The sequence below is a fragment of the Ostrea edulis genome, chromosome 1, assembly GCF_947568905.1.
Source record: "Ostrea edulis chromosome 1, xbOstEdul1.1, whole genome shotgun sequence".
NCBI lineage: Eukaryota > Metazoa > Mollusca > Bivalvia > Ostreida > Ostreidae > Ostrea > Ostrea edulis.
Genome location: NC_079164.1, coordinates 53,720,442 through 53,747,712, shown reverse-complemented (window position 1 = coordinate 53,747,712; position 27,271 = coordinate 53,720,442). Strand labels below are relative to the sequence as shown.

At 35.5% G+C, this 27,271-nt stretch overlaps 1 protein-coding gene across 1 annotated transcript in view; it reads left to right on the top strand.

Moving 5' to 3' along the window:
• The window catches only part of LOC125650103 (fatty acid synthase-like), a 184,182-nt gene that overhangs the window by 112,358 nt on the left and 44,553 nt on the right, over positions 1–27,271 (top strand). Inside the window, exons 24-27 of the mRNA XM_048878078.2 lie at positions 65–283; positions 418–570; positions 18,133–18,336; positions 19,009–19,214. Coding sequence (XP_048734035.2) covers positions 65–283; positions 418–570; positions 18,133–18,336; positions 19,009–19,214 — 782 coding nt within the window. The remainder of the gene's footprint in view (positions 1–64; positions 284–417; positions 571–18,132; positions 18,337–19,008; positions 19,215–27,271) is intronic.

The following is a 27,271-nucleotide window of genomic DNA, read 5'->3' as shown; positions in this document are numbered from 1 at the left end:
CATTCCTCCTTATTAGAATGCTGTGTTACGTCTCATCATATAAAAGAATTGCTATGAATTCCAGGACTTTGCAAGGCAGGTGCTGTAGTTCTGCACACCAAAGTCAGTCAGCTGAAGAAATACAACATCCAAAAAGTTGCTAATTTAAGTGGGACAGAAAGTTCCAAGGTCAGCCTGCTGATGGTGTATACCATAGAATCACTAATCAAGAGTAGCGACAGAGTGTTGATATATCAGGGAGAAAATTCTATTGAACAAGTGATTGGAATCATTTTAATCACAGGTAATGGAGATTACTCATTTTAATCACCTGTAACTGTAGAGTTTGTTTAAGCTCATCAAGGTTTGAGTTGGCTACTTTTAAATGTTGAACTCGGTGTTGGCTTCCTTTGGAAATAAAAGGTTTTTTTCTTGCAGAAAAAGAGGTTGTGAGTCAAGAGTTCCCGTTGAGCATGGGCTGGACACCTAACAACTTGGAACAGCTGATTCCATACATGCTAGCAGTCCATTTGCTGTTTGATATTGCCAAAATCAAGGAAAACCAGACACTACTGATACTACCACCCATTGGTAAATTTCACAAATAGCATAGAAATGTGGACCAGATATTTAGATAATAAGACAATGAAAGTCGTGGAGAACTTGTCAGCATCCCATAAAGGTTTTTAGGTTAATTTCAAAGTCTGTGATGAAAGTATTCCACCAATGGGGATGGGTGTGGGGAACACCAGTTGAAAATAAAAACATATGACATCCGATTTATTATTACTTTATTGATTTATGTGTTCAATTTGGAATGACATTAGAAATTCAAGGGTTTATAATAGCTTGTTTGTTACTGACAAGAAAATGTATTAAAAGTAAAAGAAAGGGAATTAAATAATGAATGGTCTGTAGAACATTTTAATCAATGTTTAAGATGTTGCAGGATAACCTGACAGTAGATTTAAGTTTGTTCAGATCATGATTCCTGTAGGTAGGATGGGACCTAGCTGCAGAATTGTAGCTCGATCTCTGACAAAAAAATTGGGACAGATCAGAGAGCTACAGATCCATCCCTTATGGAGACATTATTACAAACAAAATCATTTGAAGCTGTGAATTTTCAGGTCATATGGGGCTTTAATAAATATTTGAAGGTATGTTTGGACACAAGTGTAGTAGGAAAGTATGTTGGAAATTTTTTTTATGTTAAAGTGATGAGACAGCAATACAAGAATACAATGATATGAGACCTCAACCATGCACATTTTTTGTGCGCTGTAAATTGAAGGTATTTATAAGGGTTGGATCTGTAGCTCTCTGGTCTGTCCCAATATTTTCCCACAGAGCCACAGTTCTGCAGCTAGGTGGGACCACAATAGGAAATCAAAGTTTTACATATGCTAATATAGTAAAAATCTTTGAAATATCTCTTGAACTATGTAAGCTAGGGCTTTCATATTTTGTATTTATACCTTTAACAGCAAGACTTTTCATGTGTGCAATGGTGTGTGATCTTTCGACCTTGACCTGAAAGTGTAACCTATTAATAAAAAGGAGAAGGTACACTAAGGGTCAATTTTGGCCTATTTTCAGAAGTTGGTAATTTCATGCCCTAATACTATATAGGGTGTTTACTTTCTATATATAGTAATTATATCCATGTATTACGTATATTTTTTGTGATATGAAGTAGCAAAGTTGGCATGTTTTGCAAGTGCAAGATTTAACGTTGCGTCTTTAACCTGTGTCAGATGACGTTTTCTCAATTCTTATACAGAAAAAAATAGTTTAATATACCTTGTTAATTAAAATGCTTTGGATAATTTTTAAAAAGTTATTAACACACACACACAAAATTCTTTTCAATAACATCATACAAATATCATATTCAAACACAATTTACAATTAACGTGTATTTGAATTGTGATATGAAGTAGAAAAGTTGTCATGTTTTGCGAGTGCAATGTTTAACGTTGCGTCTTCTATCTGTGTCTGATGACGTTTTCTCAATTCTTATACAGAAAAAATAGTTTAATATACCTTGTTAAATAAAATCCTTTGGATAATTTTTAAGAATTTGTTGATAATTTGGCTCCACGTTTTTTGGCACGCTGTTTTTGGCTATATTTAGCTCTAAAACTTCATAGTTATTTCGGATTTCAAAGATTTCGGTTGAGCATCACTGAAGAGACATTATTTGTCGAAATGCGCATCTGGTGCATCAAAATTGGTACCGTATAAGTTTTACATTATGACCCCTGGGTCAAGGCCTATGCTGGTGGACTGTTAGTCCCCGAGGGTCTCTACAGCCCAGTAGCTAAGTACTTCGTTACTAGCTTGAAAATACGGATGTATATTTAATTGCTGTTATAAAATTTAGAAATTCATTTCAAAATTAAGGATTATCTCCCTCATGCATAGCTCTTATCCTTGGACGAATTTGGCTTCACGTTTTTTGGCACGCTGTTTTTGGCTATATTTAGCTCTAAAACTTCATAGTTATTTCGGATTTCAAAGATTTCGGTTGAGCATCACTGAAGAGACATTATTTGTCGAAATGCGCATCTGGTGCATCAAAATTGGTACCGTATAAGTTTTACATTGATACACACATACAAAAATTCTTTTCAATAACATTATAGAAATATCATAATCAAAAACTATCTAAAAATAACGTGTATTTAAATCAATCATGACCATAGCCATCGAAATCCTTGTTTGAAAAGTTAGACTAAAGATGGTTAAATGTGAAGTAATTACGTGTATTCTATTGTAAAAAACTTTTAATGGTATGAGCTCTGAAAATCTACGAGATTTTTTTCTCAAACTCATGATTCCTATTTCATGCGTCCCGAATTAAATTATAATCTTTGTTTACCAAAACATTGAACAATTTTGTTTCAAAAACGCTCTTCAATACTCAGGCGTAAATGTATCTAATGCCATGCCAATTTGTAACCTAGTTCATCGGATTCGCCGCTTTTATTTGTAATAAATCCAAATTATAATATTATCAAAAAATGATATCCGCCCGCGTGACCAAAAATATCTGCGTAAAATATTTTCGACTTTTTATAAGCGCACAAACGACCTTAATGCATGTGGCTGACAAATGACAGAATCGAGGCCTCTCGAAAAATTCCCAAACAGTGTAATACGGTGTTTTAAGTTATATGCTACATGATGTCTATCTTACTATGCACGATACTTCATAACACTGGATTGGAAGGTGTTCCTTATACATTCTCTGAGAATGGTTCCTTATTCTGCAATCGAGCCGGAAGCCGATGAAAATTTTGAAGCGCTATTCGATGCCATTATTTAGACAGCGTACAATGTGATCGATTGATTATATATTGTTTAAAGTCTCTCTTGAGAATATTTCGCTCACATGAAGACTTTGCCATTGCCGGTGAAGGGCTGAAAAATTTAGGCCTATGCTCAGCGCTTATGGCCATTGAGCAGAGAGGGATCTTTATTCTGCCACACTTGCTGTGACACGGGTCTCAGTTTATACACAACATAAGATGATAGTCACTGTTCACACGTTTATTTAAGTTTCACAATCTAACTACATATAACATTCCACATACATAATTGATTTGATATACACACAAAACATCTTAAATACTCAATATTTGGCTTCTTGGGGCTACTCGACCTAACAATACATACCCTGGGCGAAACCCAGTGGTCTGTGCAGGTACCTGGGGTGAGCCCGGCAGGTAACTGTATGCAGGTACCTGGTGGAAGCCCAGCAGGTAGCTTTCTAGTATCAGTAAATTAATTGAAAGGATAAATTTCATAAGACCCTGGTGAGTTTTTTAATTTATTGGTTTATGGATTTTGAAAATAAAATTTAGGGTTTGTCGGGAAAAAATAAAATAAACATTTTTTATATCTATCATTGTTTCATTTTCAATAAATCATTAACATTATTTCGTGAGTACAAATAAACAAAACATATATTTTAAAAATATTAGATAAAAAATTCTTTTGAGTGACTAGTACGTTAATATGAATTTTGAAAAAAAAATGCAAATTCAAATTCAGTGTATAACTATATATATACATGTATCTATGTTACACTTTGGTAGAACATAAGCTGAGAATGTGTAAGGTCATATCTCTTTGACGTTGTAAAGTATCCAGTATTTATATAATGTTCAGTAATTTTGCTGTATTATGCTCAATTAAGATTTTACAAATTGTAAACATAAAGAAAAAAAATTAATATAAGCACTAAATTACAATTGTTTGTAGTAATTCCATTTTTAATTTCAGAATGTTTATACCCCATGAAATATTTTTAACCCCTATTTCCCCACATAGACATGCCCATGGAATTATCTACCATCTTTTTGAAAGAAATGTTTCTTGTTTTTCATTTTTATTTGATACTCAAATTCTTTCCACCACTACACAAGGTATACTAATTTACGAGAAATATGCATACCTTTCTGAGTTTTAACTGGTCATATTTATGCTCCCCTTTGAAAAAGAGGGGGCATATTGTTTTGCACCTGTCGGTCGGTCTCTAGACCATGTGTTGTCCGCTCAATATCTTGAGAACCATTCACTTGATGATAATGATATTTCATATGTGGGTTAGTTATGAGTAGAAGAGGATCCCTATTGTTTTTCAGGTCCAAAGGTCAAGGGTCAATCTACTCTGGACATAGGAATATAATGTCCGCTCAATATCTTGAGAACCCTTTGCTTGAAAGACATCAAACTTGGCACACTGGTACATCCTAAGGAGTAGATGACCCCTATTGATTTTGAGGTCATATGGTCAAAGGTCAAGGGTCAAACTGGGCATAGGAATATACTGACCATTCAATGTCTAGAGAACCCTTTGCTTGACAGACATCAAACTTGGTACGCCAGTACATCTTCAGAAGAAGATGACCCCTATTGATTTTGAGGTCACATGGTCAAAGGTCAAGGGTCAAACTGGACATAGGAATATACTGTTCAATATCTTGAGAACCCTTTGCTTGACAGACATCAAACTTGATACATTGGACATCTTAAAGAGAAGATGACCCCTATTGATTTTGAGGTCACATGGTCAAAGGTCAAGAGTCAAACTTGACATGGGAATATACTGTCTGCTCAGTATCTTGTGAACCCTTTTCTTGACAGACATCAAACTTGGTACACTGATACGTCTTCAGGAGAAGACGACCACTATTGATTTTGAGGTCACATGGTCAAAGGTCAAGGGTCACACTAGACAGGAATATACTGTCCGTTCAATACCTTGAGAACCCTTCGCTTGACAGACATCAAACTTGGTACACTGGTACATCTTCTTGAGAAAATTACCCCTATTTATTTTGAGGTCACATGTTTAAAGGTCAAGGGTCAAACTGGACATAGGAATATACTGTCCGTTCAATATCTTGAGAACCCTTTAGTTGACAGACATCAAACGTGGTACACTGGTACGTCTTCAGGAGAAGACGACCCCTATTGATTTTCAGATCACATGGTCAAAGGTCAAGGATTAAACTGGACATTGGAATATACTGTCTGCTCCATATCTTGAGAACCCTTTGCTTGACAGACATTAAACTTGGTACACTGGTACATCTTCAGGAGAAGATGACACCTATTGATTTTGAGGTCGTGTGGTCAAAGGTCAAGGGTTAAACTGTACATAGGAATATACTGTCCGCTCAATATCTTGAGAACCCTTTGCTTGACAGACATCAAACTTGGTACACTGGTACATCTTCAGGAGAAGATGACTACTAATTATTTTAAGGTCACATGGTCAAAAGTCAAGGGTCAAATTGGACATAGGAATATACTGTCCGTTCAATATCTTGAGAACCCTTTAGTTGACAGACATCAAACTTGGTACACTGGTACATCTTCAGGAGTTGATGACCCCTATTGATTTTTAGGTCACATGGTCAATCCACTCTTGACATAGGAAGATATTGTCTGCTCAATATTTTGAATTGATGATACTACTCTCAATTAAATGATGTGTGTGTTTATAACCCTTTTCAATTTTGCACCATGGGGGGCATATGTGTTTTACAAACATCTCTTGTTTTTACAGGCGTTTATCATAATATTAAAAGCATCTAACAATTTCTCACACTCTTAGAACTATATTCCCTGTTAGGATTTTTGACGGCAGAGATGGACGTGCATGTATTCAAATACATTTATTATGACATGCTGTGGTATAAAGTCACTAGTTAGAATAATCTAACTGTGTCTCAGTACAGGTCCTCACCACACTCAAACCAGGTCTGTAGGACATTATCACTTTAACGATAGAACATCCAATCTAGTAAAGTCTCTAACAACTGGTACAGTTGTTAGTTGTACAGTTGTTCCTCTCATCTTTAAACACCCAAATAGCACTGCATTTTGTGTTATGTTAGCAGCAAGAATACCGCCAATTGTATGAGAAATATTTATTTCTATCAATTCCTTTTTTTAGCTCACCTGAACCGAAGGTTCAAGTGAGCTTTTCTGATCGCTTTTTGTCTGTCGTCTGTCCGTCTGTCTGTTAAACTTTTCACATTTTCGACTTCTTCTCCAGAACCACCGGGCCAATTTCAACCAAACATGGCCAAAAGCATCCTTGGGTGAAGGACTTTCAAGTTTGTTCAAATGAAGGGCCATGTCCCTTTCAAAGGGGAGATAATCACAAAAATGCAAAAATAGGGTGGGGTCATTTAAAAATCTTCTTCTCAAGAACCACTGGGCCAGAAGAGCTGAAATTTACCTGAAAGCTTCCTGACATATTGCAGATTCAAGTTTGTTCAAATCATGGCCCCCGGTGGTAGGATGGGGCCACAAGGGGGGATCAAAGTTTTACATACAAATATATAGGGAAAAACTTTAAAAATCTTCTTCTCAAGAACCACTAAGCCAGAAAAGTTGAGATTTACATGAAAGCTTCCTGACATAATGCAGATTCAAGTTTGTTCAAATCATGGGCCCCTGGGGTTGGATGGGGCCACAATAGGGGATCAAAGTTTTACATACAAATATATAGGAAAAATCTTTAAAAATCTTCTTCTCAAGAACCACTGAGTCAGAAAAGCTGATTTTTACATGAAAACTTTCTGACATAGTGCAGATTCAAGTTTGTTCAAATCATGGCCCCCGGGGATAGGATGGGGCCCCAAGGGGGGATCAAAGTTTTGCACACAAATATATAGGGAAAAACTTTAAAAATCTTCTTCTCAAGAACCACTAAGCCAGAAAAGCTGAGATTTACATGAAAGCTTCCTGACATAATGCAGATTCAAGTTTGTTCAAATCATGGGCTCCGGGGGTTGGATGCCCGGGGCCACAAGGGGGATCAAAGTTTTACATACAAATATATAGTTAAAATCTTTTTCTCAAGAACCACTGAGCCAGAAAAGCTTTTTACATGAAAACTTTCTGACATAGTGCAGATTCAAGTTTGTTCAAATCATGGCCCCCGGGGGTAGGATGTGGCCACAAGGGGGGATCAAAGTTTTACATACAAATATATAGGGAAAAACTTTAAAAATCTTCTTCTCAAGAACCACTAAGCCAGGAAAGCTGAGATTTACATGAAAGCTTCCTGACATAATGCAGATTCAAGTTTGTACAAATCATGGGCTCCGGGGGTTCGATGGGGCCACAATAGGGGATCAAAGTTTTACATACAAATATATAGGAAAAATCTTCTTCTCAAGAACTACTGAGCCAGAAAAGCCGATTTTTACATGAAAACTTTCTGACATAGTGCAGCATACATGCCAACTTTTAAAAATCCCCATGGGGGATTTTGCACGCGATGACCTTTTTTCAAAGCTCAAAATTCATGACATTTTACTATGAAAATAAATATTTGTCTTTTCAAATAAAATATGAATCTAATCATTGTACACATATCATATATTACTGTGAATTTACAGTAAGTGTGAACGAGACATATCGGCAAGTACATGACGTGCTTCAGATAGTTCATTTGGAAAGTCCCCGAGTGATTTTAAAGAGCGCTTTTGATAGGTCGGTTAAATTATAGGTAGGCGGTCCCAAGTATTTGGCATTATATTATCTCGTGCCTAACAAGTGTAAGTTTCACTATTTGATTTCAGTGTAAGTTGCACCGTACGTAGCGTGAGATTCAATATCGGTTTTGATTTGACAACGGAGATTTGAAATTACGTTAATAAAATGTCTTGTAAAGTTTATCTTATATATACTAGATATCTACATGTATAAAAGTGATGGGATATCTTATAAATAAAAAAAATATATTAAGATGTCTTATAAAAGATACAAGATATCTCGTAAACTTTAGAAGATATAACTTTTATCAGATACCTTATAAATTTTATCTTTTAAACAGGAATAACCGTGTTATACTTATAATCCATCGCAGTATCAATAGCTATGGGAGGGGGAATACAGGGTGAAAAAGGCGAGCTCCGATATGTAAAGAAAAGGCAGGATAGCAATATCCCAGAATTCAAATAGTGCTGAATATTGAAAAGAAAAAAAAATGACGGGATCGATAATGCTGCGGGAAAAGGCAGGATCCGCAGTTGCCTCTATATCCCAATAAAAATTGAAAGGTTACTCCCTTAAATTCCTGTAGATACTTGTCAGTTTTAAGTGATCAGAAATTTCAGTACATGTTTCTATAGGCGATTTTGTCCGTTTAAGAACAATGCTTTTGTTTTGTTGTCTCTTTCACATTCGCAGTTTCCATATCGTTATTTTAAAATAAACCTCTCAGAGGATATTTTCGAAATCTTGCAAAGCATTGGAAAAGATCGATGTCGGAAAATTTTCTAAATTCAAATAGTTAAAAGGAAGAGGGGGTAAAAACTCGTAAGTTTCTGTCATCCGACATCGATTACACGTTAGTGGGGGGAAAAGACAACTGACTTTAAAACCACATAATAATACATTTTAATAAATGTTTAATAGTTTCAATGTACACTTTCATTTGTTTTACTTGTTAATCGATTAGTTTAAACATACTTCATATTTAGTTTTGTATGGGGGGGGGGGGGGGGGGGGGGGGGGTGTCTTGGTGAGAACTATGCAAACTCAGTTTTCTCTAACATTGAACATTTGATCTCGCCCCTAAAATAATTTGTCAGATTAAGTAATAAGATTAATAGATATTCTACTTCGAGAAAACATTTATTTTCAACACATGGCATGCTTTGATGTCTTTTACTGTTATATATACCCACATTTTCGTAAGAAATTCGGAAGTAACAATCGCTAGATACTGTTAATTGAATGAACAACGGCAAGTTCTGTGAATTCTAGCAAAAACTAAATTCCCCAAACCATCCCTCTCCTGTTCATGTAACACATTATTAAAGAAATTCAGCATTTCGTTAGCATTAGACGCGCTTTCTATAACGTCATAATAAACCACAGCAAAGGTTGATTGTTAATGTTGCGATACTGGCGTACCTTTGAACCTATATCACTGGTCCACCCCTAACTGTATGTCCATAGGAGTTTGAAATTTTATCAAAATATATATATATATATATATAAAGTCTCTTTTTCGGAAGTAAAATACAGAATAAACTCTAAACACTTTGTTGAAATATTTCGACCGTGTTACCGGTCTCCTTCACGAAAACACGACTGAAAAAGACCGGTAACACGGTCGAAATATTTCAACAAAGTGTTTAGAGTTTTCTCTCTCTCTCTCTCTCTCTCTCTCTCTCTCTATATATATATATATATATATATATATATAACTGACTCGGCCTAAATTGCAATAAAATCAGTAGCAAAGAAGTTTTCAACACTTCGTTCGTGTTCAGACCACAGGGGCTCGTCACGAATTGGCCCTCTCTATTCTATAGTTACATTTATATAGAATAGACGATGTCAAATTTTAAAAAGACAGGTATTTCGTGACGAGTCCCTGTGTTCAGACGAAATATGCTTCTCTTGGATTTTCTTTGCAGTTTCTTGAAAGTAATTTCCCTAAAAATTTCTCGCAGCTCTACAAATTAAAGACACCTATGGTACATTGTCAGGGGTACAAATATTTCTTCTTAATAAATTTTGTCTGATTTCTCTATTAATATACACTTGATTTCTTTTTAATTTCATACTCGATAAACAAAAGTACATCCGGTGAGAGCTTCGTTGGCGACATTTTCGGTGCAAGAGTTCCCATGATTGACAATTTTATAACGTGGCCTTTACGACGCCTAATTTCTTACTGATTTTACCATAAAATAAACCCTCGGCATGTAATTTTAAAATCAACATCATTGTTTTAGTTGGTATTGGTTTTCCCTTTTCGCAGTCTCTTCCATCGTGCTAAAAGATTATGTAATTACACGCTAGTGTAAAGACACGTGTGCCCATCTAAAATTATTTTTATTCCCGCCCCTTTAAATATTGGTCCAATCGCAGTGATTGTTCTTTCCTTCATGCGTCATCATTGACAGATTTGTTTTGAAACCAACTATCCGAGACCTCGAATGAACTTGAGAAGCTGAGTCGTTCACACTTACTGTAAATTCACAGTAACACATCAAGTGTGTTTGACCATCAACTTTAACAAAACTATAAAAAAAAAAAAAAAAAAACACTTCGAAAGATATACATAAATATTTTATTAAAATCATCTATTCAGCAAAAAATCCTCTCCAACAACAAGTCACATACATATCAAATAATACTTAAAGTTGCATCCTTTAACACCATATAAACATTGGCTGGTCTATATATCAAAATTTAAATTAAAGCACATGCATTTAGATACGACTACAAAGGCGATCTTGCTTGTCTGTAAATATGGGCTTGCAGAGTGGTGGAACAATCTGCATTGCAACCAGAAAAGGAGTGATCTGCCCTGCTGTGAAGTTTGCGAACAAAACCTTTGCACCCATGACATCTGAAATAATTACAAGGAAAAAAACCCACATCAAAATATACATTTTTACTTGTAAATATTAAGGCTACTTGCTAATATAAAATTCAGTACAGACTTGTGCGAATTACGCATCACAAAGTCCATTGAATACTACACTATATAATACATCGCTATAGACAGATAGATTCGGATAGCCTATATTATTATAGTGGGAAAAATATATATTTGACGTACCTTATTGCATATTTTGGATACTGTCAGCGAGAGGCAAAAATCGGGAATGTCCGATTGTTTGGTGGTGACACTATCATCGTTGTCATTCACGTTTGTGTAAAGGATATGTCAATTTGAAATCCGTCTTTCCGATTAATTACTATCAAAACATGCTTCGCACTGTCCAATAAGCACCCCGACACTGGCAGACCAGGTAAATTACACCACCCCGATACCATGCGACACAGGTAAACAGCAATGGCTGACTATTGTCCCGATTTCTGATTGGCCAGTTCAGAAATGACGCGGGATTTCAAATTCCGGTTGGAAATGGGGGTTTGTTGTCGTAAAATGGGAAATATTTTTAGAAAATTGGGATTTCGGGGTATATTTGCAATCCCGATCGGGATATCGGGATTTGCCTTTTCAACTGCTTCAAATTGGAAGAATCCCGCACAAATCGGGAAAGTTGGCATGTATGGTGCAGATTCAAGTTTGTTCAAATCATGGCCCCCGGGGGGTAGGATGGGGCCACAAGTGTGGGGGGGGGGGGGTGAAAGTTTTGCATACAAATATAGGAAAAAGCTTTAAAAATCTTCTTCTCAAGAACCATTGGACCAAAGAAGTTGACATTTACATGAAAGCTTTCTGACATAGTGTAGATTCAAGTTTGCAAAGGGTAGTTTGGGCCATAATAGGGACTAAGGTTTTACATGCAAATATATATGGAAAGTCTTCAGATATGGGCCAAGGTGACTCAGGTGAGCGATGTGGCCCATGGGCCTCTTGTTTCATGATGAAATGCTATCTGGCATCTGTTTTGTCGACAAGAACGATATATGTATCGTTACTGCCATCGTGCGTGGCCATATATATCTGTTTACATGGTTTTTAAAAATACGGAATAAAGATATTTCGCAAAACGAATAGTGATTACCAAATACAAATCAATACGTTTGTGTTTCACGATTTTCTATTTGTAAAATTGAAAATGCATTTTATTTTTATTTTCGATTTGACATGTTGGGTAGAATCGGCGGAATTAAAAAAAAAAAAAGTAGAAATTTGCATTTTTTTTTTTTTTTTTTCAATTCCCCAGAAATTAGGGTCGGCGGATCCGTAAACCAAGAAATAAAAAAACTGGCCTAAGCATGAATTCATTATAAGCATATTTGTTATAAGCGTGTTTTACTATATTTGGCATGAAGTTCAATTAACTTTTATAAAACTTTAACTTGATCTGTATATAAACACATTAGCAAACCACATTTCAAATCTCAGCTTCCTAGATTAAAGCATGGTGAAAAAAGTGTGGAAAACTAAATTGTGACAAGACATGAATGGACAGGTAGATGGCAAAGTCAAAGGGAACTAATAATATGAAAACTAAGTAGCTTAATTAGGCCAATTCAACTTAATTAGTAGATTATCATCCAGGGTCAGCAAAAAGTGTGGGGTGGATGGGAGGATTTTATTTTTTAATTTTTATTTTCTGAGAAAAATATTAAAGACAAATGAGGTTTTTTTTCCCAACAGATCCGCATCATTTAATGGCAGATGGATATCAATCTATGCTATTTTCATACACTAATTCCAGGTTAAGCTTTAATTTAAGGATATAACAGAAATATACCTAACTTCTTCAAGATTTACGTCTGTAAGAATGCGAGAAATTAAGAAAACCATATAAATCTATTTTCTTCACGTGACTTTTTACGTTCTTATACCGGAAATGTAAACAAGAAGTGTAAATACCGGAGTCGGACATGAAAATATTCCGGAAATCGCAAGTTTCGCAAAATAAAAAAATTCGGGGCGGACCAATTTTTGAGGGGCGGGCGGGGATGATAATCTATCAATTATTATAGACCAGCCTTGCAAAACTTCAAAATGATAGCAGTTTGTAGTGTACATTGTACTTGTAAGCTGACCTTGTCCTGGGATGGAAATAAAGACATAACATTATGTTTACCTATATACAAGTTTATTTTTTGCACTTATTGTATTTTATAACAACACCCCCCTCCCCATTGTGGCTGTTGTTGGTCTTGGCAACTAGGCAATGAGTAAAATTTTAAAGTTTTACATTAAAATTTTACCATGTAAATTACACCTGTGTATTGACACCCAAATGGTACAGGCCAAAAACACATCATTGCCTAATGTTATATCATAAAATCAAGCAACAAATTTAGCAGATCTTCTCATTCCGGTTGACGGCAATGAGACGATTTGCAATCACCCCCAAACATCAATCATTAAAATGTCAATTTTCAATTAAACAAAAAACCATATGACTATGATTCCGGTGAGCGGCAATCAAAGTGTATCATATATATATGTGACCAAATTGTCACCAAATAATTCAATACATACAATATTGTCCAATCAAATCATTCAATGTCCAATCACAGGAACCAGACGCGCATTCTTCCACATGGCAGAAATGGTTACAATATTAACCATTGAAGCCACCGCCACCAAGGGGGGGAAGCGGCTAGTTCCTGGAGCCAAGACCTTGCCACAAAATACCCCGTCCAAATTCTAGTATAACTTTGGATACACTTGCCATCCATTCGTTATAAATTGTTCTAACCCTGCACTAATGTTGTTGAGAAAAATTTCATTGCCTATATTTGATATATGGACCCCATCTGCCTCAAAAAGATTTGTGTTTACAAGTTTGATATCCAAATACTTGATATAACATCCCCCATTCCTTACTATATAAGCCGCCACTGAACTGTTGATTCTTTTTGCAGAATTATTCATTTTTTCTATGCTATCTGATGAATACCAGTTCTTTCTAGGCAATATTTGTGACCATACAAGCTTTGTATTGGGTAAAAGTTTCCAAATTTTGTCAATTGTACCTTTCATATCTTGTATAAGCTGTTTGATTGGTGTGTACCCAATATTATTACCACCACAATGTAGAATAATGTAATCAGGAGGGTCAGCAACTTTCAGCAATGTTTTGATCTTGTTGTACATTTCATACCAGCCCATACCCCCTTTTCCTTGCCACCAAATAGACACATTTAATCTATCCATTAGTCCCAAGTTAACTCCATGTGGTCTGATTCTAGCTGCTAAAAATGCTCTTTTGACTATTGATGAGCCCACTACCCATACCTGTTGTTCTGAAAGTGTATATATAGAGACATGACAAGATTATATAATTATATGACTTGAAACCATTTTCATATATACTTAAACATATGACAGTCTTAAGGGTTACACCTACATTTATATTATGATTACATCCTAACATAAATTTTGTATGCTTTAGATTTCCATCTTCCTGCTTTACAGATTTCTTCCTCTGACATACCAAACATTGCTGCACTGGTTGCTGCCCCAATTCTAAATGAATGAGACTTGTATTTTTTACCTTCTAACCCTATTATCGACAAAACTTTATTTAAAACTGCCGTAAATTGGTATCTAGTTAGTGGTTGTCCACTAAAATGACAGAACAACTTCCCCTGCACTGAAGGTCGTATTGCTAGATATTCTTGAATAATCTTAATTGGTTGTATTTGAGACCCAAATTGGCTATTCTGAATAGTAATTGTTTCTCCTTCCCCTATTTGATCCACTTTGGAATGCTTTAATTTTATTTGGATTTTATTTTCTTCTGTAAACATTGTTATGTCTTCATATTCAATTGCATGTCCCAGATCTTTTTGGTTTTTTACTGTCATTTCTCCAACTCTAAAGAAACCAAAAAATGCTAAAGTGTAGGCGGCTTGAAACAGTTTGCATTCATAGTAGTTTGTACAAACCAAGTGCAAACTTTGTAGTATTTGATTTAATATATTTGATGTAATTGGCAGTCTGGCATCATTTTTCTTGACCTTTCTTCTGAATCCTTCTAAGAGTTTCTTAACCAGAAAGCTTTGAGTTTCATCCCTATTGTTTTGAATTTTTAGTTTGTAAGAAATAGCTGAAATGTAAGTTCTAGCTGTTGCCACTGAGAGATGTTTTGCTGACATATAACCTATAAATAGAACTATTTGCTCTAACGTAGGGGGCCATATTTTGCTAAGGTTTAGGGAATCCTGGAATTCCTCAAAGCATCTTAGTCCCTGGTTGTATGTTTCCTGAGTATTTGGGGCTGTTGCTAGATGTAACAAGTTGTTTACTTCATTTCTAACATCAACTGCTGAAATTCTACTGGTATTTTTTCTGGTATCTTGTTTGCATGTGGAGCCAATTCCTGAAATGTTTTAAACTGCTTACGTGACAGTGCATCTGTGATACTATTTTGTGTACCTGCTATATGTTTTGCCTTGAATACTATGTTGTTTTTTAACAGTATAAGGACCAACTTTCTTATCAAAAACATGATTCTTTTTGATTTTGATGTTTGTTTGTTAATAATTGACACCAGTGCATTGTTGTCAATGTACATTATGATCCTCTTGTTCTTAAAGAGCATTTCGCCCCATATGTAAATAGCTAATACAATGGGCACCAGCTCCAAAAATGACATTTCTTTAAAAATACCTAAATCCCATTTTGTTGGCCAAGGCCAGAAAACCCATCTACCTTCCCAGTATGCCCCACATCCCAAATCTGGATTGCCTGTACTATCTGTAAACAATTTCATATTTTCGTTACTCAGCCAATCACTCTCATGCAAGAGTCTAACACCATTGAACTATTCTAAAAAAAAAATAACCAAGTTTTAACATCTTCCCTAAACTCATTTGTGATTTTGATATGATGATGAGCTTTTGTCACCCCACAAGTAGCATCATAAAACCTTCTGTTGAATGCTCTTGCATTTGGCACACCTTTGCTGAAAAAATTTAAGCTTCCAACTATGCTTTGTACTTCTTGTAACTGTAATGACTTTTTAATAAGGGCCATATTTAGCATAGATTTCAACTGTTTTACCTTTTCTAGAGGAATTTTTACAACCATATCAACCGTATTTATTTCTAAACCTAAAAATATAATGCTTGTAGATGGCCCTACTGTTTTTTCATTTGCTAACGGTACACCCACCAAACTGCACAAATTCTGAAACTCTTCCATTAAATGTGAACATTCTTGAGTACCTACTCTTCCAATAAATAAGAAATCATCCAGATAATGATAAATCGTGTCAATACCTGTCTGTTTCTGTAGTTGCCAGTGTAAAAATGTTGAAAACTTTTCAAACAGATTACATGACATTGCACAACCCATTGGTAAACATTTGTCAATGTAATATTTACCTTGAAATTTGAAACCTAGCAAATCAAAATCACCAGGATGGATTATCATTAGTCTAAATGCAGATTTTATATCCATCTTAGCCAGCAATGTTCCTGTTCCCAACCTAGCTACTGTTTCTAAAACCTGATCTAAAGATGTATAAGCTACTGTACATTCTTGGGGATCTATGTAGTGATTAACACCGTTATTTTCTGGAAAAGATAGATGTGTAATTAATCGCCACATTCCCTCTTTTTTTGGTACAATGTCTATTGGCGATATTTTTAAATTTGATATTGGTTTATTTGAATATGGTCCCCCTATCCTTCCTTTTTCTACTTCATTATCTATTTTTTCTTTTGCTCTCTCAGAGTGTTTTTTGACTGATGTAAGATTATCTGATTCACTCCCTATTCTTGGCCCTTTGTACCCTAATCTGAATCCAAATCTAAATCCTTGCAAAAGCTCTAAAGCTATATTTTTTTGAGGATAACTGTGTAACAATGATTCTAAATTGTTTATATCTATAGGGGTGGTCCCAAGCTTCCATACATTAGAAAGTTCCCCTTTGACCTCTGAATTGAGACCCCCCTCTTCCTCTTGTGTTTTGGTACTGACCCCTTGAAAATCTGTAATTTCCCTGTCCACGAAAATTACTAAAACCTTCCCCTTGTGTGCTGATGTTTTTTGATTGACAATTGTTGATAGGATGTTGACCCCCACACTTGATACATACATGCAAATATGCACAGGGTGATCTGAAGCATGAACCTTGGTAGTTGTAATTGTAGCATTTTTTACTCTGACTCTGGTAAGTTGGAGCAGCAGACAGAGTTTTAACAGCAGGTAAAACAAACATCAACCATAATTCTGAATCAACCTCACCCCATGGTTTTGTAGGGTTCTTTGCCATTTTTAATCTGAATTGTTGGTCATACTCTTTAAATCCAAGATTTCCTGACCTAGATGCTGCTAACCTAACATCATTCATGTATTTCAAAATTTCTAATGTTTTTGCCGGATGTGCTTCTAAATAAATACTGCAAAAAATTATAAATGCATCCGTCCATTGTTCAATGTTGTTGATTTTTTTAGAATTTTTCTCGGATGTTTGTAATTCCCCATTCACCATTACAATTGTTTGTTTTTGTGGCTCATTAGAATTAATCAACAGTTTTGCCAATTCTACATACTGACCACTGACTATTTTGTTTTTAATTTCTTGTGAAACATTAAGTCCAATGACATTGTTGTAACTGTTGACCATATTTGGTATATCTATGCCCTGTGTACCTCGAATGGTTTCCCTGGAATTCTCCATGCGGAATCCCGATGGTTCATCTCTGGGTGATACATCCATTTCTCCCTCAAATCCATTATTTGTTGATGTCTCCATTGTCGTCTGCTCTTGAAATTCAACTGGTCCTTCCACATTTTTATTTGTTCGCCCCTTTCTCATAACTTCACCTCCCTTCTTCTTTTTCGCCCTCGTTGATTTTTCTTTTGGCATGTTTTTTCTACAATTTAACTTATTTTCCGTAGCTTCTGAATCTTATAAAAAATTAAAATGTTGTCTCGACTGTTATCTCACCGTTCTCCCGAAATTGCCTCGTCATAAAAGGAAATGCTATTCTATTTGCCAACTTATTTCCGGTAGGATTCCGGAATAGTGTTTCTGAAAAAATCCTCAGAAATAAAATATATTTAAGTCTGGCTAAAATAAATGGATTTATAGTTAATTCTATAAATCTTATTAAGTTGAATTGGCCTTACATAACTGAGATGAGCATTGTGGCTCATGGGCCTCTTTATGTTTATCACCTGTACTTTGTTGAAGTAGTTTTTTTTTCCAGATACCTTATGTATATATTTGATGGCAATAGCAAATGAATTGGGAGTCAGTGTATTCACATCCAGTTTTGATGCTGAGGTTCGAGATGTGATTGATAATCTGTTTCCCTTTGTGAGAGTGGTGTCTGGAGAAAGGCTAGAACAGAACATCAAAACCTTGACACAAGGAGAGGGCTGTGATGTTGTCATCAAATTCACTAGTGCAGGTTTGTATTCCAGATTTATATGCAGTGTCTGATATCTGTTTAAAAATTGGGTTTTGATCTGTGAAAAGAATAGGGGCAATATGGGACTTTCAAGATACGGATCTGCTCTGACTTTTATCGTTCATTGAATGTAATTTGTAGGGCATGTCACTTCTGGATTACAATAGCAACAAGTAAACTAGCATGGAATATTTCAATTGCTATCAAAGTCCTGCATTAAAATGCTTTCTTTTTAAGAAAGGAATCACTACAACCATTTATAGGAAAATGCCTTTGATTAAATTATGTGAGTTGGCGAGGAAAATAAATCTAGGAAATATCTTGAGGATATCAGTAAAACTTCACACGGGTACGGATCTAAATACGCTTTTTTCCTTCCATCTAATTTACACCCAGGTATAATTACTTGGATTGTCATCATAGGACTGCATATAGCTTTTTATGGACCGTCTGCCAGCGAAACACCATTTGTATCTATGTTAACTTTGCCTTACAATTGATTATAATCACATGACTACGGTGAATAAATGTCAATTCAAATCAGTTGTTCCGGCACATCCCGAAAGTTGTGTATTTAATTTAGATTTATTAGTGTGCTATTGTAATGGAAAGCCATTTTACAGGCAATTTACTGTACAAGTAATAAATCAGTAAATTGTTGCAATCTTTCAGATTTTCAGACAGCCATCAGTTTGACATCTGCCAGCGGTAAAGCCCTCTTCTGCACGCTGCCTTCTCCACAGGAAAAGATAAACCTATCCAAAAACTGCTCGCTCATCATCCCTGATCTCTCCAAGGCTGTTGCCAGCTTCATTCAGAAGAGCCCTGAGGAGATCCAGCTGTTTCTGTACAATATGCAAAATGGCTGTATTGCAGAGGTACATGGGCTTTCATTTTGTATTGTAAAAGGTGCAAAGAAAATACTGAGCCACAAAATGAAGGAAATCAAATATTTGGAGGATATCTTGTTTTTGGTTTGTCTTTTAATCTTTGATATTGCTCTAACTTAACTACAGCTGACTCCACTTACATTTAAACTAGTTCTTTGGAATAACTGCTTAATTTGAAATGAAAGTAATTCTTTAACAACCTTTTTATGCCCCCCTTTGAAAAAGAGAGGGCATATTGTTTTGCGTCTGTCGGTCGGTCTGTAGACCACGTGTTGTCCGCTCAATATCTTGAGAACCATTCACTTGATGATAATGATATTTCATATGTGGGTTAGTTATGAGTAGAAGAGGATCCCTATTGTTTTTCAGGTCAAAGGTCAAGGGTCAAACTGGACATAGGAATATACTGTCCGTTTAATATCTTCAGAACCCTTTGCTTGACAGACATCAAACTTGGTACACTGGTACATCTTCAGGAGAAGATGATTCCTATTGATTTTGAGGTCACATGTTTAAAGATCAAGGGTCAACCTGGACATTGGAATATACTGTCTGCTCAATATCTTCAGAACCCTTTGCTTGACAGACATCAAACTTTAAATAGTACACTGGTGTATATTCAGGAGAAGATGACTCCTATTGATTTTGAGGTCACATGGTCAAAGGTCAAGGGTCAAACTGGACATAGTAATATACTGTCCACTCAATATCTTGATAACCCTTTTACTTGACAGACATCAAACTTAGTACACTGGTACATCTTCAGGAGAGGATGACCCATATTGATTTTGAGGTCAAAAGTCAATAGTTGAACTGGAATAGTAATATATTGTCTCCTATATTTTAAGAATTATTTGCTTAATTGACACGTACCAAACTTGGTACACTGGTACAGCATAAGGAGTAGATGACTCCTATTGAATTTTAGGTCACATGGTCAATTCACTCTTGACATGGGAAGATATTGTCTGCTCAATATTTTGAATTGATGAAAATACTATCAATTAAATGAGGTGTGTGTATAACCCTTTTCAATTTTGCACCATGGGGGGCATATGTGTTTTACAAACATCTCTTGTCTCTTTTTTAGCTCACCGGGACAAATGTCCGGAGAGCTACTGTCATGACTCTGGTGTCAGCGTCACACTTTAAGAGGAAAACTTTAACCTGGGCTATATCTTTTCAGCCAAGGGGAATAGGGCTTTGATATTTCACATATAGATGCCTCATGAAGAGACCTTTCTTTTTTTATCAAGACTTTTAATCTAGTGCTCATGACCTACTTTTAAAAAAAATAACCTGACGAAGGGAACACTGACGATAAACTCGGATAGTGAGTGAGTGAGTGATTTCTTCTGAACCAGGGTGAATAAGACTTTAATATTTCTCATGTAGATGCCGCATGACAAGGCCTTCCTTATGGTACCAAGACACTTGACCTAGTAACTCTGAACTTTGACCTTTTTTTTTTCTCTGAACATCAAATTACATCCAAAATTGGTAGACACAATAGGACAACAAATTATTTTAATTATACTGAGTAAAATTCAGATATATAACAATACATCAGAAAATATTTTAAAAATTAAAACTGAAAAATAAATTCACGGCGCATGGTAAAATTTTGTTATTTACAAAATTGCATCATGTAATTTTAATTGTCAAATCTCAAAAATGGTGTGAAAACTGAATAAAATTTATACATTCTAGTAGAGAATTATTACATCATTTTATAAGAGAAGTTTTGATGTAATCTGTTAAATGGAAATCAATTACAGAAGGCAGGTAGTTCTCTTTCGTGAAGGTAAATAACATGACATCACAGGAAATCACGGAGCAGCATATAACCATAAAATTTTGTATCACACTCCGGAAATCTCCATTGAAAACTGTTAAAATGCTGGTAGAAGTGGTTAATATGTCAAAAGTGAGTTGTGATTTAGTGTATAAATGGCATAGACAATTTTCTTGCGGTAGAGACTCTATATTGTATGACAAACGTCCTGGTAGGAAACAAATCATTTGTGAAAAACTTGTCAAAAGAATAAGTAACGCTATGGGAAATGATGGCTGTGTCACTGTCACAGAATTATCAGACATCTTTGATGTTACCTCTGGCACCATCCTCCTCACTTTTCATACTGAACATTTGGAAATGGGAAGAGTTACAGCCCGCTAGATATCTAGACGATAAAGCTGGAAGTAGAGGAGAATTTTGTGAAACACAACGCTGTGATGTTTTTTTGGTGTAACAATGCTCCATGGCGAAAGAACACACTGTTTTTTAAAATCATATATCACGGATACTATTTGATCAAATAGAATTAAACATTCCAGGTCAATAAAATAGATGATATCAGATCGGCCAGCCCATAATGTGTTGAATTTTATTAGCTGTTGCTGGCTTCTGTAACATTTCTTGACATCTGAAAAAAAAATAGTACATAGCATAGATGTATGTTCAGATATCAGTGCTTTAAAATGGAATCTGGTACTTATGCACATATACAAGCAACGACGTGTAGAGAGTTTATAAATACCTTCAATTTACTTCCTTTACTGTTCTCAGTTAAAAAACAAAAGTGTCACAGTGAGAGTTGAAATTGATAAAAGTTAAATGAGTTGTCATAAAAATTGTTTGTGTTTATTTTCTTGGTTATATTAATTCAAGTATATTCCGTAATCTTAAACTCCAGGTGTTGGTCTTCAGTTTTTGACTTTGTTTATAATTCAAGTAAGTTAGAAATGGGCCACATGTTGCAAGGTTTTGTGCAAAGTTTTGACAATATTGCACACATTGTAGAAGACAATGATGAGGAACATTGTTTATTAGTAAGGATTTCTCTGGGAGAGGGGGAGGGGGTCTATCGATGAATTTGGTATTGCCAAAGCATTATGTTCAAAACAAAATTAAACTAGTACTAATTGTAATGGGGACCCATGGGATTGAACGCTCAGCACGTGCATACGCATTTGCAATTTTATTACATTGATCTGTAGATACTTAAAATGTCTAACTATGATGTGAATATCATTGTATTCCTTTTGTTAACAAGAAAGTTATAAACGTTTTTGTTTTATCCAATCAAATTTAAGCACACATTGTGATTTTGACCATTTTAATCAAGTAAGGCTCTCAAGTTATACTCACGATAAGAATATTAAACGATTTCATTGAAAAATAAACAGACTGATTCCACAGTGATTCCGAAGGTCCATTGGACATTGGCATATGTCCGGTAATTTTTGTTTTGGTCCGATCAATATCAGTTGTTGGCCAGACCAAGTGTCTGATAATTTTTTTGTCAATGAAATACATGATTAGATAAATTTTCAATTTTTAGCAGCATGTCCCAAAATTTGTTCTGTTCTTTAGTCATTGCAAACAGAAAACATGTTTACGTTTAACTCAAATATTTATTGTCCCCCACCGCAACGCGGAAGGGGACATGCATAGAAATACCGGTGTCCGTGCGTCTTACCGTCCATGTGTCCATCCGTCCGTCCCACTTCACTTTGTAGATGCAACTCCTCAGAAACCACTCAACAGATTTTGTTCAGATTTTGTAGGATTGTTAGTCACAATGTGTAGTTGATCATATTTTGCTTCCATTTTGATTTGACAATTTTGACAGGAGTTATGGGACTTTGTTAAATTTGTACATGCTACACTATAGGAACACTTTGTGGACGCAACTCCTCTGAAACCGCTCAACAGATTTAGTTCATAATTTGTAGGATTGTTAGTCACCATGTGTAGTTGATCATATTCTGCCGGAATTTTGATTCGACAATTTTGACAGGAGTTATGGGACTTTGTTGAATTTGTACATACTACACTATAGGAACACTTTGTGGACACAACTCCTCCGAAACCGCTCAATGGATTTTGTTCATATTTTGTGGGATTGTTAGTCACCATGTGTAGTTGATCATATTGTGCTACCATTTTGATTCGACAAATTTTATGGGAGTTATTGGACTTTGTTGAATTTGTACATACTACACTATAGGAACACTTTGTGGACGCAACTCCGGCGAAACCGCTCACCGGATTTCATTCAAATTTTGTAGGATTGTTAGTCACCATATGTAGTTGATCATATTGCACCGTCATTTTGATTCGACAAATTTTACAGGAGTTATGGGACTTTTGTGCTTCAAACTTTTTTTGCGGCGGTGGGGGACATGGCTACGTGTAGCAATCTTGTCAAACTTGCAATCATCTTCAATTTCCCCGAGAGGATGATACATGTAATACAATTGAGGAATATCCTGTGAAACTACAGTCGTCTTTGAAGCATTTGAATTAGGTAATAAATAACAGGTAAATAAAGCGTTTAAACTATATTCTGATCAAGAAGTACTTTAACAACATTGGCATGTTTGATTGAACAACTTGAATTTGAGTTACGCGAGTTGCTCGAGTTAAAAGTTTAAAAAAAACGTGTATTTCATAACACTAGTGTTGAACACGGGTTGGAAAAGTTTACTCCACTGACGAATCTGAAGTGAAATGCTTGGGCTAATAAAGTACGTTGCCGATGCCATTCTGGGCCAGAAAGTTCAAAGAAGTAGGTACAGTTTCTAAAGTCATCTGGCTAAAAAAAAATCGATGATTTCACTTGGAGCTCAAACCCTGGCATTCAAATAAGGAATAGATTAGCAAACCCAAAATTCTCTCAGTTTGATCAGCAAAATGATTTGTGTCATATGACGAGAGCTTGAAGTTGGCCTAAAATATCAAAAATGCCATTTTCAATGAAAATATCCACAAATTCAGGTGGTTTTCCTTTCAGAAAACATACAGCGCATGCGTTGAGCAAATTCATATTCAAGCATGTTTTTTCATTTTAAAATGATACACGATATATATCATTTTGATTTTGCTCGACAAATGCGCACATCTTTTTCTGAGCAATAATCTGTATGACATTTGACAGTTTTCAGGCTTATTTTGAGAAAAAGGCGGGAAATGTCTTATTCATGATGTCATAATGCTATCCATTTAGGAATATCATTCTGATTTTGTTGACATAGTATACCTAGCATATATTTTACTTTCTTAAAACACTGAGTAAGGTTAATTCGAGACACATTTTATAGAGAGAAAAATTTTGGGCCTTTTTATGTAGACAATCGTACCTTTTTCTTTACATGAAAGCTTCCTGACATAGTGCATATTCAAGTTTATTAAATCATAGCCCCTGGGGGTAAAGTAGGGCAACAATAGGGGATAAAAGTTTTACATGGGAATATATAGGGAACATCTTTAAAAATCTTCTCAAGAACCACTGGGCAAGAAAGTTCAATTTACATGGAATTTTAAGCTTCCTGATATAGTGTAAATTCAATTTTGTCAAAAACATGGCCATGATAGGGATTAATTTGCCTATAAAATTTTAGTCTGGTAAAATATGATTTGGTCCAATAATATCTTGACCATCACTGGACCAAATGTCCAGTAAGTACCAGTAGACCTTGGGAAGCACTGATTCTAAAGTTTGTAAACAAGAAATCCAATGCACATACATGTATTTTCAGACAAAATGACATTTGTTCGCACATCTACATATGCTATACTATCATCCTAAAAAGGTTTCATCTTGATCCCTTGAATAGTTTCTGAGAACACTCGTGGACAAAAAAGTCACAAGAAGAAAGAAGGAATAATGATAATAAGAAGAAACAGAGTAAAACCAATATGTTCCCAAACTCAGTTTGGGAAACATAACTAGTGCGAATTTTAACAGGAACCGTAACTTGCAAACATCTCCATTTACAAAATGGTGCCATTTTGTTTGAACAAGTTCCATTAAATCTTTCAATATGCACATTTGTTAAGAACGTTAGAACTTACACTTTATCATTATTATCATTTCTCCCCTTCCCAGATGGGGCACATATTGTTTTCGTGTGAGTTCTTCTTCCTTTTCTTCTTCTACTTCTCATACAAAGTTTGTCAAGGCCATAACTTTTTTGTCTTTTGACATAGGCCTTTGATATTTGATATGTGGGTACACCATGATATGACAGTGTGTCTCATATCCCTTTTTCATAATTTTAGGTCACCTGAGTAAACTCAGGTGACCTATTGCAATTGGTTTTCGTCCGCCGTGAGTTAACAATTGAACATTTTTAACTTCTTCTTAATAACTACCAGTCCAATTCTTTTCAAATTTGGTATGCATCATTGGGACAAGGGGGACATAAATTGTAAATTTCAGGACTCCAGCACCCCTAGGGCCCTAGGGGTGTGGCAAAAATTGACCGATTTTCAAAAATCTTCTTCTCAAGAACCCCACACATGTAAGAAAAACTAAATGCATAGTGATGGCCTCTACCAAATTTGTAAATTTCATGATCCCCGGGGTAGGGGTTCTGACCCCAGGGCGGGGCCTAACTTGTTGTATAGTGTTTATGTGTAAAACACTTAAATAACATTTTGATACTAAATTGAAACTAAATGGATAGAGCAGGTAGTCTTTTACCAAAATTGTAAATTTGATTTTCCCCAGAGTAAGGGTTTTGACCCCAGGGTAGGGCCAAACTTAGTATATAGTATTTATGTGTAAGTTTGCTGATACTGTATAAAATCTAAATGCATACTTAGGAATAGCAGGAAAGGATGTACAAAAAATGGTGAATTTCACAACCCAGGGTTATGACTTTAGGATGAGTCCAAATTAGTCATATATTTTGATGTTTTGATGTTAATACACCTATTATTTAAAGCCTTTCATCAGTGTATGCACTTTTGAGGGCAGTGAAGTTTAAAGAACACATTTTGTTTATTACTGTTGCTGAACATTAGAATTTAACTTAGATATTTAGAACAGGAATTTTTTTCTAGATTTCTTAGCCCATGGAATAGTGATACTTTTTCACTAGTATTCAGGTGACCAATAAGGCCTGTGGGCCTCTTGTTAACTTCTTCTCCAGAATCATTGGCCAATTTCAACCAAACTTGGCAAAAAGCATCCTTGAGTGAAGGGCTTTCAAATTTGTTCAAATTTAGGACCATGCCCCCCCCCCCCCCCCCCCCCCCCCCATCAAAGGGGAGATAATCACAAAAATGTAAAAAAAAAAAAAAAAAAAAAAAAAATAGGGTGAGGTCATTTGAAAATCTTCTCAAGAACCACTGGACCAGGAAAGTACAAATTTACATGAAATCTTCCTGACATAGTGCAGACTTAAGTTTTTCAAATCATGGCCCCCGGAGGTAGGATGGGGCCACAATATGAGATCAAAGTTTTACATACAAATATATAGAGGAAATTATTAAAAATCTTCTGAAGAATATCTGGGCCAAAATTTACATTTACATGAAAGCTTCCTGGTATAGTGCAAATTCAAGTTTGTTAAAATCATTGCCCCTGGGAGTAGGATGGGGCCACAAAGGGGGGAGGGGTCAAAGTTTTGCATACAAATATATAGGGAAAATCTTTAAAAAATCTTCTTCTCAAAAACTACTGGGCCAGGAAAGTGGAAATTTAAATGAAAGCTTCCAAACAGTTCAAATTGAAGTTTGTTAAAATCATGCCCCCCAAGGATAGGATGGAGCCACAAGGGGGGATCAAAGTTTTACATACAAATATATGGGGAAAATCTTTAAAAATCTTCTTCTCAAAAACTACTGGGCCTCCTGACATAATGCAGATTCATGTTAGTTAAAATCAGGCCCAGGAGGGTAAGATGAGGCGACGCTGGGGAATCAATTTTTACATACAAATATATAGGGAAAATCATTAAAAATCTTCTGAAAAATCACTGGGCCAGAAAAGTTTACATTCACATGAAAGCTTCCAGACATAGTCCAGATTCAATTTTGAAAAAATCATGGCCCCCGGGAGTAGGTTGGGATCACAATAGGGATCAAAGTTTTACATGCGAATATATAGGAGAAATCTTTAAATATGAGCCAAGGTGACTCAGGTGAGCAATGTGGCCCATTTGGTATGTGAGTAAACCATGATAAGAATGTCACGTGCCATTTTTGATGACCTTTTATGTGAAGATGCAATAATAGAATTTTTTGACATTTT